Here is a 16,622-nt window from a genome sequence, read left to right on the forward strand (position 1 = left end):
ACTGTCCGAAGGGTTGCTGCGCTCTTCGTTAAAGAGGATCGTGTTTAGTCGCATCTATAAATAATATCGCGTTCTCATTTACTTGATATAATCGGCGAATCTATTCTACAGTCGGGGACGACATTCAATGGACTCCCTTTAAAAACTAATAAATTTTTTAATTAGCCCAACGGCTTGAGCTATTTTTTTAAATGTTAGAAGGATTAATTTAAAAAATGTCGTGACCTTCACTTTTCTCTTCGAAATTCCCAGCGATAACAATTTCAACAAAATCCATTGTTAAAAATTACCTAGTAAACTAATCCTTTAGACATCTCAGAAAAATTCAAGTCGGTTGGTTCAATTTTTAAAATGTTATTACTTTCAAAAGGGAGTCCACTTAATTTTGTCCCCGACTGTATAATCTGCAAGAAAATTATTTTGATTTTCTTTCGAATAATATAGTCATGAGAATAAAATCAGTATTCTATGTGAAATATATGAATTACATATTATTATCACTAACAAGCAAGATGTGCTCATTTATGTTTCCATTTAAGGCGATCATTGATCTCTAAGGAAAAAGAGGATCAATATGTATTTTTTTTTTTTTTCTTAATTCGTGATCAATTGTGGAAACAACATTTATATAATAATTTGATTATGCATAGCGATCATGTTTCTCTTCTGTATTTTAGTGCCGACTCCAGTGGAAGCTGTCGAGGTGACCCTTCGTTTCCCCGGTCGATTTCTGGCGAGCGACGAGGCTACCTTCGTCCGACAAGCAGAGGATTTCCTCCGCGATTTGGGAGCCAGGCTGAGAAACGACATTCGAGTGGAGATCAATCAAGACTCGGCTATACTTAGCTTCGAGATAATAGGCCCCAATAAAGTCGACATAGCGTTCCACCTGGAGGAGTTGACCAGAATACAGAAACTATCTTTGCTCGGATCGTTCGCGGACGCGACCACGTCACGCTTCACGCACAGAGCGACGCCGATGGCCATGCAGAGTCGCATCGTCGCGCTCGAGCAACGGGAAATCCTGACGGAAGTGGAAACGCCCGTTTATCAAACAGCCACTCTGGTTTTAGCGGCGGGAAGCGCTTTCATAATCAGCAGCCTGCTAATTCTATTGATGTTGTACCGTAAGAAAGTATGTATTTCCATGGAAATCTAACGTGCACAGGGGTGTCTCGTAACAGAGTTGGATTGACTAACGTTTTGTAGCATTGTGAATTTTTCTACGAATTTTCAGTTGTATAGACAGTGTTTAATTATTTACGCTGTTACGAAGCATGCTGTGATAACGCATTTAATAATGCAGGGATTGTAAGGACTGATTTAATTTATCATTGTAGATCAAAATGAAGGATCCAACGAAATTGCTCGCGGCCGACCAGCATTTTCTTGCGTATCAGCAGCCAGTATATGTGATATCGGGAGTAGATCAGGAGGAAAAGAAAAAGGAAGCCGCCGAGGTGCAGGAGAGTGCGTCCACGACAGACGTGATCGGTATATAAGCACGATTTGCAGCAGGAGATCGTCCACGCGAGGGTCGTTCTTACGTTGTACCCAAATATAGTCACAATTAGACTGCGGATGTTTATGCGAATTCGAATTCCGTCGCAGGAATTTACTTCACGCATCGATTCGAATATTCAAAACTCTTTCTGAAGGAGCATACGGTTCTTGGTCTGTTTGCAATTAGGCGAAAGGCAATATTGCTCGCAAGACGGTCTAATTCGTTCAAATATTTCTCTCATCTTAGACACTTTACGAATCCGCATTTATTGCACACTTATATAAACGTCTGCAGTCTAGTCATATTCGAAGTCACCGCCTGCATAACCCGCCTCCCTCGTTTCCACAAAATATTTATTCTTTGATTACGAGACGCATCGCGATTACTCAAATCGGCGATCGACCGAATGGCTCGCAAGCGGTACCTTCTTCCGTGAAACAAAAAAAAAAATAAATAAATAAACAAAAGAAAGAAAAAAAGACGGGTCTCGAGAATCCGCAAAATCCACGGCACAGGACGTGTATCGCTTGTGATGCTTCCAAGGGGAAGGGGAATGGCGGTCAGTAAACGTAAAAGGATTCGGTCGATCGCCGAGAATGTAGTTCTTTATTTAGAACGGTCAGATTTTCTCGCGGGTTTCTCGGTTTCCGTCTCTGCATCGGAGCCGCTAACGCAAAAATGTCCTGGCCCGGTGGCGTAACGCGAGGATATCATTGCGTTGTGCATATCGTAGGTGTAAATACTAGATTCATACTATGTTCGTTTATTTATATAGCTCAATAAAGACGAAAAATTCCTCTATCCGCCGATACCCGTCATTTCCTGGTATACGTTCGGTATAACCGCTGTAAGAAATTCAAATGCTCGGACTACCTGAAATTTCAAAATAACTTCATTCCGAACCGTTCCAAAATATTTTCGACTGTTCGAATATTATTTTTTATAAGTAAAGATCGCTTGCGACTTGTCTTAGCCCGAAAGTGATCTAACAAGATGTAATATTCCCACGGAATGGTAAAAAGGTATTGATAAAATCGAAGCAAGTATCTTGAATCAATAAGAAAAAGATTATCTTCGATAGTCGTGAATAAAAACAATATTCATACAGTTCGGAATATTTAGTACAATTCGAAGCTGGAACATCAAATCGAGCTTTAATGATAGCCCTAGTCGGTGCGATTCACCGTATCCCGAAATGCCGTTCGTCCAATCAGAGACCTGTTTCCCTAAACCGAGAACAACAATTTGTCCTGCGCGCAACCGTTCTAGGATACCGCAATAGTTACCGCAATACAGAAAACTAAAACATCATCCCCGATCATCGGCGATGCATTCGAAACGAAATGCGCCGTTCGAATATACAACGATTTGTCAGCAACGGCTGGAGCCAAATGCCGTAAGTAGAAGCACGCTTTTTTTAGCCAGACGCCCGACCAATCAGATACCTACGCATCGTCCTAGTCATTTCTACTTGCTTCGCAAGCTTGCCGCGTGAACGTGACCAACGATCAACGTGTTTCCGCGCATTGGAAAAACGTGATCCCATAATTATTGCGTTACACGAGTACGACAAATGTAAAAAAAAAATGGCGAAACGATCATTTTCACGCGAGAGATATCGATTTATCAGAAGAAACAAGAAAGAGGACTGAAAGTGAACGAATAAAAGTGGTTCGAAGGCCAGGTGAAAACGCAGCCTGAGCTTTCAACGAGAACGTCCGAAAGATTCCGAACGGAATCCGAGGCCGTGATCGTGTCGCCCTTTAGACGAGAAGCGCGGAGTGACCAATCGAGCGGTTCGGGTTGGTGGGGGCTGCGAAGGGACGGTAAACGAGTGCTTATCACGATACATCGTCCTCGTAATCGCGAGACAAGATCCTCCGACGTGTTGTAACGTAACTGAAGTGTCTCGTAATCGTCGGGCAATGCGACGTGAACGATATAATTGAGGCGATCGCAGAGCGAGTACGAAGGATAGGGAATCGAGGGAAGGAGAAGAAAGAGGAGCTTAATGGCTCTCAGGAGATCGGAAACACAAGGACAGGGCTTGCACTCTTGTACGGAACACTTCGCAATAAGCAGCATCGGGTTGCTGGTTTCGAATCCGTCTGATTCGCCTCTGTACGACGGCCCTCTGTTGTTATTGTCGTCGCCGCCGTCGCCGTCGCCGTCGTCGTCGCGGATTCAGCTTCCGTTTCCGTGTCTGTTATCCGTGAAGCGGGCAGAGTGTTTATAACTGCACGGTGCTGGTGGCGGTGACGAAGGGAAAGGGAGGTGGAGACAGAGAAGGGGGAAGAAACTTAAAGGAGAGATAAAGAGAAACAGAGAGACGCACACATACATGGGATATACGACCAGGATAGAGAGTTTATACGCGTGTGCGAGAGAACGAGGTGGAGAAAGAGAGGAAGAAAGAGAGAGAGAGAGAACGAGAGGCGAAGGCCCGTCGTCGGACGGTATATTCGAAACGGTGCGCCACACATTTTCAACGGAAAGCCGTTATTTTACCGCGCGAACATCTCTATCACGGGATTTACTTTCGACTGGCTCGGATTCATTTTTGACGTGGACAAAGTCGAACCTGACCCGATGAGTCGTTGCAACCGGAACTAGTCGGAGACGGCGACCACGGTGGTGTTCCGTCATTCGTGATTCAGTTCGACTCGGGTAGTTGACTCGATTCTGGATAACCTGATAGAGTGGCTTGAACTGTCAACTCGTCGATAGACGTGACAGCCCGTCGACGCCGACTGGCTCGTCCGTCCTCTGTCTCCTGTATTTTCTTGGTAACACCGACTCGCGCGCGCGCGCGCGTGTGTGTGTGTGTGTGTGGTGGTTGTGTGTGTGCGCGCTGGTACACGATGTTCACAGGAACGGTGAAAATCGAAATCTGCGAGGCAGTCGGACTCAGGGCTACCGACAAGCAACGGAAATTTTGGCAGGATGAACCCATACTCGATCCGTACGTTCAGCTGAACGTTGATGAGAATCATCTCGATCGATCAACCACCAAGGCGAAAACCTCCGACCCGGCCTGGAACGAATCGTTCACCTACGAAGTCCAGAACGCAGTGATGTTGGGTCTAACCGTTTTCCACGACGAGGTATTACTGCCGGACTACTTCGTCGCCAATTGCAGTATACCGTTCGCTGAGCTTGTCGGCAGGATCGGCAGCGACCATACCTCTGATTTTTGGGTTAGCCTCGAACATTTACCTTTCAACTGATTTTACTATACCCATTCGCGTATTCGCTCGCCCTCGACTTTCTGTTATCACTGCTCTTCCTTTATTTACACTTCTATGTTTGCAACTTCACGTCTAAGAAATTGTTTATAACTGAAGTTGGGAGATTTCAGTGCATTTCTAATATTGACATTGCGATATAGCCATTGTTGACACATCCAATGATAAAGCAACATGTCATCCATCTATCTTGGTTCACTATGACGTTATGGAATTGATTAGAGCAGTGATAAGATTGTACGAATTAGTTGGCATCTTTGAGGAAGTCATATATATATATATATATATGTATACATTTTATTGAGCACTATTATTATTCATTTAAGATCAGCGGGCTCTTCAAAATGTTACAAGCCAATCAAAGAGTATGCAATTAATAATAGCAGCATCATACTTATGAGATAGCTTATATGTTTTTATACTGTCTGTGTCCGAAAGAAGGCAGCCGGGATAACACAGGGCCAAGGCAAGACCCTACGTGTTCATAATATGATTCGCTGACACTATCACTTCGAACAATAGCAAAAATATGTGTACTTAATAACTAATCAGACATACCTACCTTCTGACTGCTTTCTTTATATCACTGAGCAGTACTTATATGTGTGAATTGAGTATTATACGTTCGTGTGTACTGTTATGAACACAGTTATGAATTTTATGGTTAATAATTTTAGGTGGACCTCGAGCCGCAAGGAAAGTTAAGGGTTAAAATTAATCTGACGTGCAATGAAGGTAAAGGATTAACAATTAGTAAATTAAATATAAACTATGTTTTTCTACTAATAGGGTTGTTTCACTAGTAGGTTGTGGTGCAAGTAATGGAGAGGGAATCAGGAGCAGAGATGGCGGGAGTATCACTACCAGGAAGGAATCCAAAAGGGAGTTCAGAGAACGACAGGGGTTCAACCGGCGAAGGGGTGCTATGCGACGCAGGGTTCACCAAACAAATGGTCACAAATTCATGGCTACCTTCCTGAGGCAACCGACTTTCTGTTCTCACTGCCAAAAATTCATATGGTATGTGTTTCGGCAAACATTAAATACACTTGCTTAGGGTATATTTCATGAGCATACTCTAACTCTGACTCAAGGCATCCACTAATCTAAGTCACTTCATAATATAATTACTAAACTGTGGACCTCTATGCAAAATAAAAATTGCCTGCATCGGTTGCAAAAAAAACAGGAACCACTTAGGAATGTTCTCCTTCCCTTAACAATTTGAGTAGGCCGAAAATAATGTATTGATACCCTGTGATTCTCTCAATTTCTTTGCTGTTTCAAATTACAGCTACCTATTTTTGTTATAAATACATCAAATCCGCAGTCTAATAATTGTGCTTAATTTGATGTATTACAAGATATATTTGGGTAACCTTCCAAAAACGTCCATATTCCGAATTGGAAGAAATTTTGCAAATAGGTTTTCTTTTAAAGAAAATGGAGCAGATCCATTTTTCCAGTTAATAGATGACATCAAACGTGTATATTCTGCAGATTAATAAAATCTCTCTGAGAACCTAATCCAAGATTATAACTTTGGTGATTGTAATTTCTGTTGCCTGAAGGATGTTATTTTTGTTATGGTTCTGTCATTTTTGGAATTCGGATGTCAAGAAAGAGAGATCGGTGTAGGTTTTGGTTAGTTCAGTTGATGGGAATGGAGAGGGGGGTGGCAACCCCTCCTAGGATTTTTCAAGTTTTTTCAAGGCGCTGAGAATCCTTCTCGCAATTTTCGTTTTAGTTGGAAATGAACCTATTTTCAAAATTTCAACCAATTGGGAGCATGGACGTTTTCTGAAGTTTAGCCATATATTTTTATTATAATTCAAAATTATATTAAAAATGAGGTATCGAATAATCTTGCACACACCAAATTAATGCGAAATATGGGTACATTGGATAATTTCAAAAGTGTTGAGTTTGCATGTTGGGTATTTGGTTTTTCATGACATGTTATAGGCATATTACTTGGAACATTCCTGTATTTATTGTTATAAGGGATGTATAATTAATCATTTTCAATTGATTTACTATGGTGTAACAATGGAACACAACAGTGAGAATTTAACAGTTACATTATGCACATTCAATTTTAAACTCTTAAAAATCCTTTATTTTTCCTTCTCCCTAACACAGTAGAAATCATATAATATCTTGTGTATTGTTTTGGGGATCAAACGTTCAACCAGAAATCGGCTGCATGCATTGGTTTTACGAGCGCATATTAAATGTATTGTTTGGTGAAACAATTTTCATGTTAACGTGTTCGCTACCGCTATTTGTATTGGAACACTGACCACTTGTTTTAGCAAGTTTATGTGTCATACATCTGTAAGAATTGTACTTTCACGAGAATCACGCACATATGTGATGTGTGGTAGGTAACATGTTAACGTGACATTCTAGTTTTTATAAAAAATTTAACAGTACAACTAAAAAATGTATTACACAAATCTAAGGCATATATACACATTGAGTAGCCATTATTTCCTTAATCTTCCTAGAAAGGCTATCGTAAGCATCTTACTATGGTTTATGGTCCAAGAAGACACATATGTGTTTTATGAGGGTATACAAGGAGATGATGTGATGTGTTTTGTCTGTTGTATTTCAGGGGCTTGGGCAAGCAGGGCTATCAGTGTCAAGGTGAGAAGACACATACACGTTATTAACAGATATTATAATTATATATTTGCTTGCTCTATCTTTGTGTGAACATATATTTATCTAGGTGTGTGTATGTGTACTTAGTTCTTTTTTGTAAAGGGATTCAAAAAATTTACGATGCTCAAAAACTTTTCACAGTTTAGTTTCAAAACTCTAAAACCTTACATCTATGATTTCACCCATGGCTCAATACTCAATGCTGTGCTTTCTATAACATTTCTCAGAGAATGGAACTTGATGATTGTAATACATCGGTCAATATCCCACTGCAAATTATGTTATCTCTGATTTAACATGGTAACAAGCCGAAGAATTCCTTCATTGCATGTCCTCAAGTACAATGTAACAAATCATGCAGAGGAACCAAAGATATCATTTTGTTGCATCCGCACAGTCCAGAACATATTCTCTCTTTAATGTTGAAGCTTATATTATTCTTATGGCAAGACTGTCACAACATCCACCAAATTTTATTTATGCTTGTTATTTCAAGTCAATGCGTCTAATCACGCATGCAGCCAGCTTTGGTCATGCTATGCTAAATGTTAACTGTATAAGAGAAATCCAAATACTATATTATGCATTATTATATTGCAGTTTGCACGTTAGTAGTTCACAAAAGATGTCACAATTTGGTTATTACGAGATGCCATGGCATGAGAGATGAGGTAAATATAATCTATTTAATACAAAAGTTTTTTTGTTGGATAACGGAATAAATATTACATTGCCGTTGAATTTTAGACGACTCGTGATACAGAAAGTCCGCGGTTCAAAATAGACGTGCCACATCGTTTTGTTCTTCGCAATTTCAAGAACTTAACATTTTGTGACCATTGTGGCTCTCTTTTGTATGGCTTTATAAAGCAAGGCTACAATTGTGAAGGTAAAATTTTTATGATTTTAATGTCTCGTGTAGGAGCTGATTATTTTTATACAAAATTGATTTACTTTCTCTTTTCATAGATTGTAATACGAACGTTCATAAAAGATGTGTGAAAAATGTAGCAAACGACTGTGGTATAGATACAAAGGCTATGGCTGACGTTTTAAGTGAGATGAATATATCGCCTGATAAACACATAAAAATTTCAAAGATTAATTATAGAACAACACCTGGTCAATCTAACCAAAGACCTCCGAACGTTACCGTGCGTGACACATTATCAACAGATAATTTGCAACCAGTTATAAAAGAGGAAAAAATTATATCCAGGAAAACTAAATTACCTGCTAGTGAAAATCAAATTAGAAAATTAGGCATCGACGATTTCAATTTCATCAAGGTTCTCGGCAAAGGTAGTTTCGGGAAAGTAATGTTGGTAGAACGGAAAACCAATCCGGACGAAGTTTACGCTGTGAAGATTTTGAGAAAGGATGTGATCATACAAGACGAGGATGTGGATTGTACAATGACGGAGAAGCGGATTTTAACGCTGGCAGCAAGACATCCGTTTCTGACTGCTATTCATAGTTGTTTCCAGACAAGCGACCGGTTATTTTTTGTTATGGAGTTTGTGAACGGCGGTATGTACTCAATCTGTATATTGTTCCCTAATAACACTCGTTGTTCTACTAATTTCTTGCAATTTCAGGTGACTTGATGTTTCATATTCAGAAAGCTCGAAAGTTCGATGAGGCTAGGGCTCGTTTTTATGCGGCGGAAGTTACTCTGGCATTGCAGTTTCTTCACAAACATCACGTTATTTACCGGGATTTGAAGCTAGACAATATTTTGCTCGACCAGGAGGGTCACTGTAAATTGGCTGACTTTGGAATGTGCAAAGAGGGCATCATCGAGGGGGAAACAACTACCGCTACGTTTTGCGGTACACCAGATTACATTGCACCAGAAATTCTGAAGGAATTATCGTACGGTGCAAGCGTCGATTGGTGGGCACTTGGTGTATTAATGTACGAAATGATGGTTGGTCAACCACCCTTCGAAGCCGAAACTGAGGAAGAGTTGTTCCAGTCTATTTTGAAAGATAAAGTGGTTTATCCGGTATGGATCTCCGAGGAAGCAATATCGATCTTGATAGGATTCATGACGAAAAATCCCGATGAAAGGTTAGGTTGCGTTGCAATTAATGGCCGTGAAGAGGCCATAAAGGCTCATCCATTTTTTCAATCAATCGATTGGGAGGCACTTGAAGCGCGTAAAGTAAGGCCACCCATCAGACCTAGAATCGTAAGTTTCTTTTTTAATCCTGCTAGTTTTTTTTAGATCTAGCACGCTTGCAAAACAAGAAAAATTTGCATAGAAGCTTGTTAGGGTTACAATCAACATCACTTCGATCCTCTATAGCGGGTAGAGCCCTCAGAGGGGTCATTTAGTTTTAACAAATGATTTCAACATTTTTCTTAGCGACTAGAGACATATTTTTCCACTAGCTTGTCCCAACTGATACCTCGATTATAAATTAAACAGGTATGGTGATCGATTGAAGGTATTATAGAATAATCTTTCTTGTATTTTTCAGAGAAATGATAAAGATACTATGAACTTCGACGCAGAGTTCACAGGAGAGGATCCTGTATTGACGCCAGAGGATCCGGAAGAAGTAAGCTGCATCAATCAAGAGGAATTCCAGGATTTCTCTTACGTGAACAAGGACTTCAACCCTGAAAGATTTACAGCGCAATAAGGAAGCGACGATCAAAGCAGAGAATACGATGTTAATATCTTAACGCTTCTCGCTTAAAAAATTGGCGAAGACGCCAATCTGCAAAGCTGAACATCGGCGTTTATGAAGCTGCTCGGGGTCTCCTTTGTATTTCGTCTCCACCGAGGATCACTTTATCTATTACCAGAGCAACATTCAAGCATGGAAACATTGCGGTGGAGATCATCGAAGAATTCGGAAACTTCAGCCAAGCCTTCGACACGTCTATCTCTCACAAAACGTGGCGTTTTGGTATGGATACCGTGGGGTTTATTTAGCATAATCACAATAGCGCGATTTTGATCTGATCGTAAGTGTCTTAGGATGTGGCGACAGATCGTGGATTTCTTTTCATTTTCATGAAAAGCCAGAGGCAAGCGTTGATCGAGAGGAAACGCTAGACAAGAGATTTCATCTGGGACGCTGATTGAGAACAATGTACTTTTGAAAAAATTGAGTACTCTGGTTAGTGGAATTAGTACAAAAAGAAAAAAAAAGCGAGTAAAGAAAGATTGTTCTTTGTTGGGGTTACAGGATCGCTGGGCGATCCGACATTTTCTGTTGAATTGATACTCTCTAAAAAGTATGCGTAAACTATTAGAAACTCTACGGACGTATTAGAAGAGAACGAAGGATTTGAATCGATAAGAATTTTCCAGCGACTTCTTGATCGTACATGTCGTTTCCTCTCTGAACGCTTTTAGAGGATGTGTCCCTCGATACAAAGTATTTTATACAAGTGAAAAGAAAGGTGAAATTATTCGCACAGGAACAGCCTTGGGTCTGGAATATAAGGAGCATGTATATGGTTCCGACATCTTTTTTTTTTTCTTCTTTTAAATTGAAGATTCGATCCCACTGAAATGAATCTGGAGGAAATCTTTTCAGACGTACAGACTCACGGTTAAATCTTGTCTAAAGACTTGGCACTTTATTATGCATTTTTCTTTCGTGATTTTCTTTTCCGGTTAGCGCTTACGTGCGACACGATAGTTTTCTTTGATTACACGGATCATTCTTTTCGTTCCGATAGAAGCAAAACACAAAACGGATGATCAAGAAACCTTACTTTAAAAAAAAGTCGAGTGTTAGGTTTTTAGTGTAGTGTCGAGTCACTAGTGATCAAGACTGAAAGAGGGGCTGTAAAATGGGCTTAAGTTTTAAGTGAACAGCCGGCGCGATTCTAAACGTCGAGAGTCTGTATAAAATCTGTGAACATAGCATAAAATACCATAGAAAAGAGAGAGAGAGAGAAAAAAAAAACAAACAAACCATGAGAAGTTGCGGTCCAGTTCGAGCAAAAAAAGTCTGGTATTTTCGAACGGTCAAACTTTTCGTCGAGCTTAACCCAGAGGAGCATCTCGCAGCGCTTCTCCAAGAGTACACGAAACACCTAAGTACCATGGTCTCGTGGTGTAGATCGAGCAGGATACGATCTGACCAGGTGACCATGCGGTTTCATACTTAAACATACAGTTTTAAGCGATCATAGACGGGACGGTGTCCACTGGTGGTCATCGTCAAAGTTATACAAGAGATATATACGTATGTGTACACACGCGTCTACTTAACTTGGACGGTACGCCTGAAAACGAAAGAAACGTTGTGGACAAACGAGACTCGCGATCATGTTCACTCCAGACGATCAGACATTTAACCGAGCGAGGAATTCTCGGTGTATCCTTTGAGTTCTTGGTAATGGGAAATTAAGAGTTAAGGATGCGAACGTCCACCTAGCGGTATTGATGCACCTTCCAGAATGTTCATACATGTTGTCTCTAGTTAGGTGTCTCTAAGGCTTGATGCATCAACCAGTGTATTTGAATTAGAAAAGCTGAAAGCTCTGTATAGTATTAAGTGATAAAGTAATCGAGCCTTATCCGCGGTGCGTAAAAACGCGAGTTCAGCGAGTTCTCACGCGCGAGAGATACTTTTACGGAACAAGCGGAGAATAAGGAAGAACACACAAAATACTCTATAAGTTTAGACATGTTATTCGTCATACTGTGCCGTCGCGTTTGCACTGAGCATTTCGATTCAGACTTTCCAGAGAGATTCGCGACCGTGACGCCGCCATATTGTGAATGAATCACGTCTGGTCCCGGTCCCGGTTCCAGGTCCGATGCGAATCCTCGGTGTAAACCGTCCGGCGTCGTTATTAGATCTAAAGAGATGATTTAGTTGACTATAGTAATAATAGAACGTAATGACTAGTAATAACGCGATTTAGCGATCGTAAATATTGAGAGAGGGGAGAGACCTACGGCCACATCGTATAGTAGCAGAAGAAAAATGAAAAAAATATTTTCCCGTGACCGACGCGCGACGGGTCACTGGACAACAAAACAAGAAAAGAAAAATCAGCCCCAGGTTGTGGTCTAGTGGCTGGTCGTCGTGACGGAACGCGTAAATCGGTGTCGTGATCCTTGTCGTCGTGTTGTACTCGTACATTTTTATGTTCTTCGTGTGTGTGTGTATATATATATATACATACATATATATATATATATATATATATATATATATATATATATATATATATATATATATATATATATATATATATATATATATATATATATATATGTATATGTATATACTATATTTATTATATACATATATACAATATATATACACACAATATTAGAGGTCCGTTTTAAGGGAAAAAAACACCCACACTCAGACACATACACACGCGCACACACCCATAAAAAGAGATCATTGGTAGAATACTTCCGTGCTGTCCTCCGCATGGTTCGAGCCTGTGCAGGACCCGAACCATGCTGTGGACAGTAACAATCGAGAGCAAAATGATGTTCCATGCTACTCACGAGGCGCGATCCTTAGGAGTTAACGATACGCAGGATGAATATCAGGATCAGTACAGGAGGAATCGAACACAAGAGTATATATATAATATACACACACACATAAATATATACTCTTATGTAATATCTTAATTAATCAGTGTACATCTGTATATATGCTCTTCATTGAAAGTATATACACACGTATGTATACGTAACACTGTTCCCGCGAGAACAGTATCCGCGATCATTGGTGAGCGATAATCGTTCGCTTGTAAATGTAGCTGATCCGTACCTTTTTACAGCTTTTGCTTGTATAGCAATAATTACCGACCAGCGACCATAATAGTATTCTATCGATGTATCGACGGGGTCGTGTAACGATATTCTCCTTGTACTGAATCCTGAATCCGGAACCGAGCATTTCTTGTTGAAATGAAAAGCTCGATATAGGGCAAGGGACCCAATTACTGTGGAGGTGCCAATTACTGTGCTTATATTAATTACACTTATTCTTAAAGCGTAATGAATATTAAAAAAGAGATGTATAACATGTATTAACTGATTTTAATGACAAAAAAAAATCAATATCTCTTTTTTAATATTCCTTATGCTTTAAAAATAAGTATAACTGATATAGGCACAGTAATTGGGTCCATTACCCTAGTGGGCATCGATTTTGGGAATTATCCGTTCGATCAGGATCGACGGTCGATTTGTTCATCCGCTTTCGTGCACTTATTATAAATCTAGTCAGAGCGGGGATACCGAGGAGACGAGGATTGGCTCGGCATATCGAGCCACGAAAGGGTCTGTTCACATTCAAAGGAGATGAGAGTTAGTCCGGCCTACGCTTAAAACAAAAAGACCGGTCGCGCGCGTTATTTCGACCGGAAATTATCGCTGTACCGTATGTACCTATCGTCTAGGATTACCGTGTATAACAATTATCCCGTACGTTTAATGAAGAAAAGTAACAAAAAAGAAAAAAGAAAAACAAAACAGAGCGAGAGAGAAAGAAAGGAAATAGGAATTTCGTTGTCGCCAGGTGCAACGCGACGTTTCTCTCAAGTCTCTTACGTCCCGGTGCGTATAGGAAAAATGTTACGCGCGCCGTGTCAACGATTGTCGTAACGCACGATGTCGTCATCCCCAGTTGTAAAAATCCGTTTTTGTCAGAACAGAATCGACGCCGATCCGGATTAAGTGAGAGAACGAGACGTGAGAACGTAACGATTGCCGTCCTGAACACATCGATACGACGAGCGAGATCAAATTGAACATCCATCGGTTTCTTTCGGCTGTACGACAAGAAAGTAAGCAATCGATTCGCGTGTTTCGATCGTGTCCCGTCGATATTGCACGGAAGAACTTGTTCCCGCGGACTGTGTTGAGCATATCGATCCGATTGACGATGCGACCTCGTCATTTTTGTCTGTTTTTTTTCTGTTCTCTGAAAGAAGAACGCGCGGTGTCGGGTCTTTTTTTTTTGTTACCGGTGAAACGGCGATCGAGGCTGACAAAAACGGAAAAAACGTTTCTACTCTTTTCTCATTTATTTTCTAGAGCAGAGCTGTTCAACATGTCTATTAGCAGGCAAAAGCGCCCGCCGATGTCCGTGGTCACAGCTTGTGTTGCCAGACGAGGGGGAGGGAGCACAAATTAAGGGGAAAAAGTTACCCTCTCCCTGCCAATACCGGAGTATTCACAACAAAGGCGAAACGCGTCACGTGACCATGCCGTGGCGGGAGCATCGGGAATAATGCGGTACAAGGGGAAATTAGAGTGGGGGAACGCGTCTTGATCTGGCGACTCTGGACACAGCTACGGACGACTGATATAACGGAGTGGGGATAGGCCGTAGCATAGCCCGCCAATTCAAGCAGCCTTGCCCGCAGGGGCTTGGCATCGTTCCCGCCCGCTCTGTGTATGCCCAAGAAAATCGCTGCCCGTACGAGCAGACGCTGAACAGCTCTGTTCTAGAGGAACGTTCAACGTTCCGTTCAATGTAACGTTGTTTATGTTGTTCCACAGTATTTATGTAGTCCATTTACATAATCTTTTTTTTTTTCGCATTTCGTGCAAGTATTGACGTCGCGGGCGGCCAGGCCGTTTTTGCGTATTTCTTTTATTTTTCTTTTGCTATAAGATCGCGACTTAAGGATAGATTATACGTGTACATACATATATATATATTTTTTTTTAGTTGTCGGTCGAAAACCGTCGATCTTTTTGTAAACGTTCGTTTTTTATCCTTTTTTTCGTCTCCGTTTTTAATTTCCTCTTCTTTTTTTCTAATCATAGGAAGTCGACTAACATTTTTCGTGCTTGTTAACAGACGATTTTCGACGTAACTTCTTTATATTTTTTATTAGAGCGGGAGAAAATCCGGAAGGGTATCTTTGCATGCACAACATGTACATGTACGTTGCGAACGTTTACGGTGCACGTGTTCGCACGCGCAACGGACGCCTGTTCAGATTAATTTCCATCAGTCAATAACGATCGTTTCCTTTCGATTCTCGAAGAGAACTATCGTCATCGATTCCGTGATGTTTCCAAGTTGTACTTACAATCGGTTAAATCAGAGGAAAGGGGGAAGCTTATCGACAGGAGAAAACAAAGAAAAACGCAAAGAAGTAAAATATATATATACGTATATATTTAGCGAAACTTACGGTAGCGTCATAGAGATATAAAAGAAAAAATCAATTCTTTGTGGACGGTAGTACTCTCGTCATCAGGCCTGGGCACGAATTATTGGGGCGAATGAAACAAAGGGAAAGTGCGGCAAGTACTTGATCAGTTAAGAATAACGTTTGTTTAACGTCGGGAGGGAAGTTGGGGTATTTAAAAATCATTTTCTCTTCGGATTGACAACTTCGAAGTTGGGCAAAATATTTTAAGATGGCACTCAATTACACGGCTCGGGGTAACGTAAGGTTCTCTTTTTTTTTTACTTCTTTATCGGAAGCCCAGGTCTGCTTATCATGCGCCAAACAGAAATAAACATTCGCCGTGAGATTTTTGTAATGACTAGTCAGTCGGGTTAATAGGATTCGTTAAGTCGCGTATCGTTGTCGGCCATCGCATACACCGGATGTCACGTGACACCTGTCCGTTATAAAACGAAGAAAAATGCTTGCTGTCGACGTAAAGCAAATAGGTGAAGAAGTGGTATATACATTTAACAAGGCAAAAAAATCTATATATATATATATATATGTATATCATAAAAAGAGATCATAATAGAGAATTAATATTGTTGCAATATAGAGTTTTAAATAGGGTCGCACGTGACTATCGACGGTGGTACCTTTCCTTTTTAGAATATAATTTATAAAGACGATTATATATATAAATATTACAAAATAAAAAGATGAGAATGTGTATATTTATAAATATACGTATATATGTATATAGAATATTTATAAACATATATATACGTATATATATATGTAAGTATGTATATATGTGTATTATGGATATAAATATCTATTAGGCGTACGTCGTATTCTTTACGCTTGTTCAGACCTACGTTAAAATCCGTTGTCTTTCTTTCTGTTCTCAACGATCTTGGTTTGCTTTTCCAATCGCGTAGAATTCGCAGATTAGCGATATCGCTCGAGGACACACGCAAAAAGGGACCAACGTCGCTGAAAACGAACGATCATCGGGGATTTATCCTGGGTCTGAAACGATGTTGGGATGTCGTACGACGGCGAGA

At 40.4% G+C, this 16,622-nt stretch overlaps 2 protein-coding genes and 1 long non-coding RNA gene across 4 annotated transcripts in view; all 3 read left to right on the plus strand.

The window, feature by feature from the left end:
• Window positions 1-2,305, plus strand: part of LOC143362826 (thyroglobulin) — a 49,304-nt gene extending 46,999 nt beyond the window's left edge. Inside the window, exons 8-9 of the mRNA XM_076803294.1 lie at window positions 678-1,135; window positions 1,341-2,305. Of these exons, the coding sequence (XP_076659409.1) occupies window positions 678-1,135; window positions 1,341-1,502 (620 nt within the window). The 3' untranslated portion in view covers window positions 1,503-2,305. The remainder of the gene's footprint in view (window positions 1-677; window positions 1,136-1,340) is intronic.
• A 2,060-nt stretch (window positions 2,306-4,365) lies between these two features.
• Pkc98e (Protein kinase C) lies at window positions 4,366-12,579 on the plus strand. 2 transcript variants are annotated; one of them, XM_076803500.1, is made up of 9 exons: window positions 4,366-4,701; window positions 5,427-5,484; window positions 5,553-5,769; window positions 7,370-7,401; window positions 8,020-8,090; window positions 8,167-8,308; window positions 8,389-8,949; window positions 9,018-9,613; window positions 9,906-12,579. In XM_076803500.1, the coding sequence occupies exons 1-9, from the start codon at window positions 4,366-4,368 to the stop codon at window positions 10,068-10,070; spliced, it is 2,178 nt and encodes a 725-aa protein (XP_076659615.1). In that variant the 3' UTR covers window positions 10,071-12,579. The 2 variants fall into 2 exon arrangements, with proteins under 2 accessions (XP_076659615.1, XP_076659616.1); XM_076803501.1 differs by having other exon boundaries at window positions 5,556-5,769.
• Window positions 10,173-16,034, plus strand: LOC143362959 (uncharacterized). Its single transcript, XR_013083714.1, has 2 exons — window positions 10,173-10,340; window positions 14,462-16,034. It is a non-coding gene; the product is annotated as an uncharacterized LOC143362959 (long non-coding RNA).
• Window positions 16,035-16,622: the final 588 nt, after the last annotated feature.

This window comes from Halictus rubicundus, chromosome 18 (genome assembly GCF_050948215.1).
Source record: "Halictus rubicundus isolate RS-2024b chromosome 18, iyHalRubi1_principal, whole genome shotgun sequence".
Taxonomy (NCBI): Eukaryota; Metazoa; Arthropoda; class Insecta; order Hymenoptera; family Halictidae; genus Halictus; species Halictus rubicundus.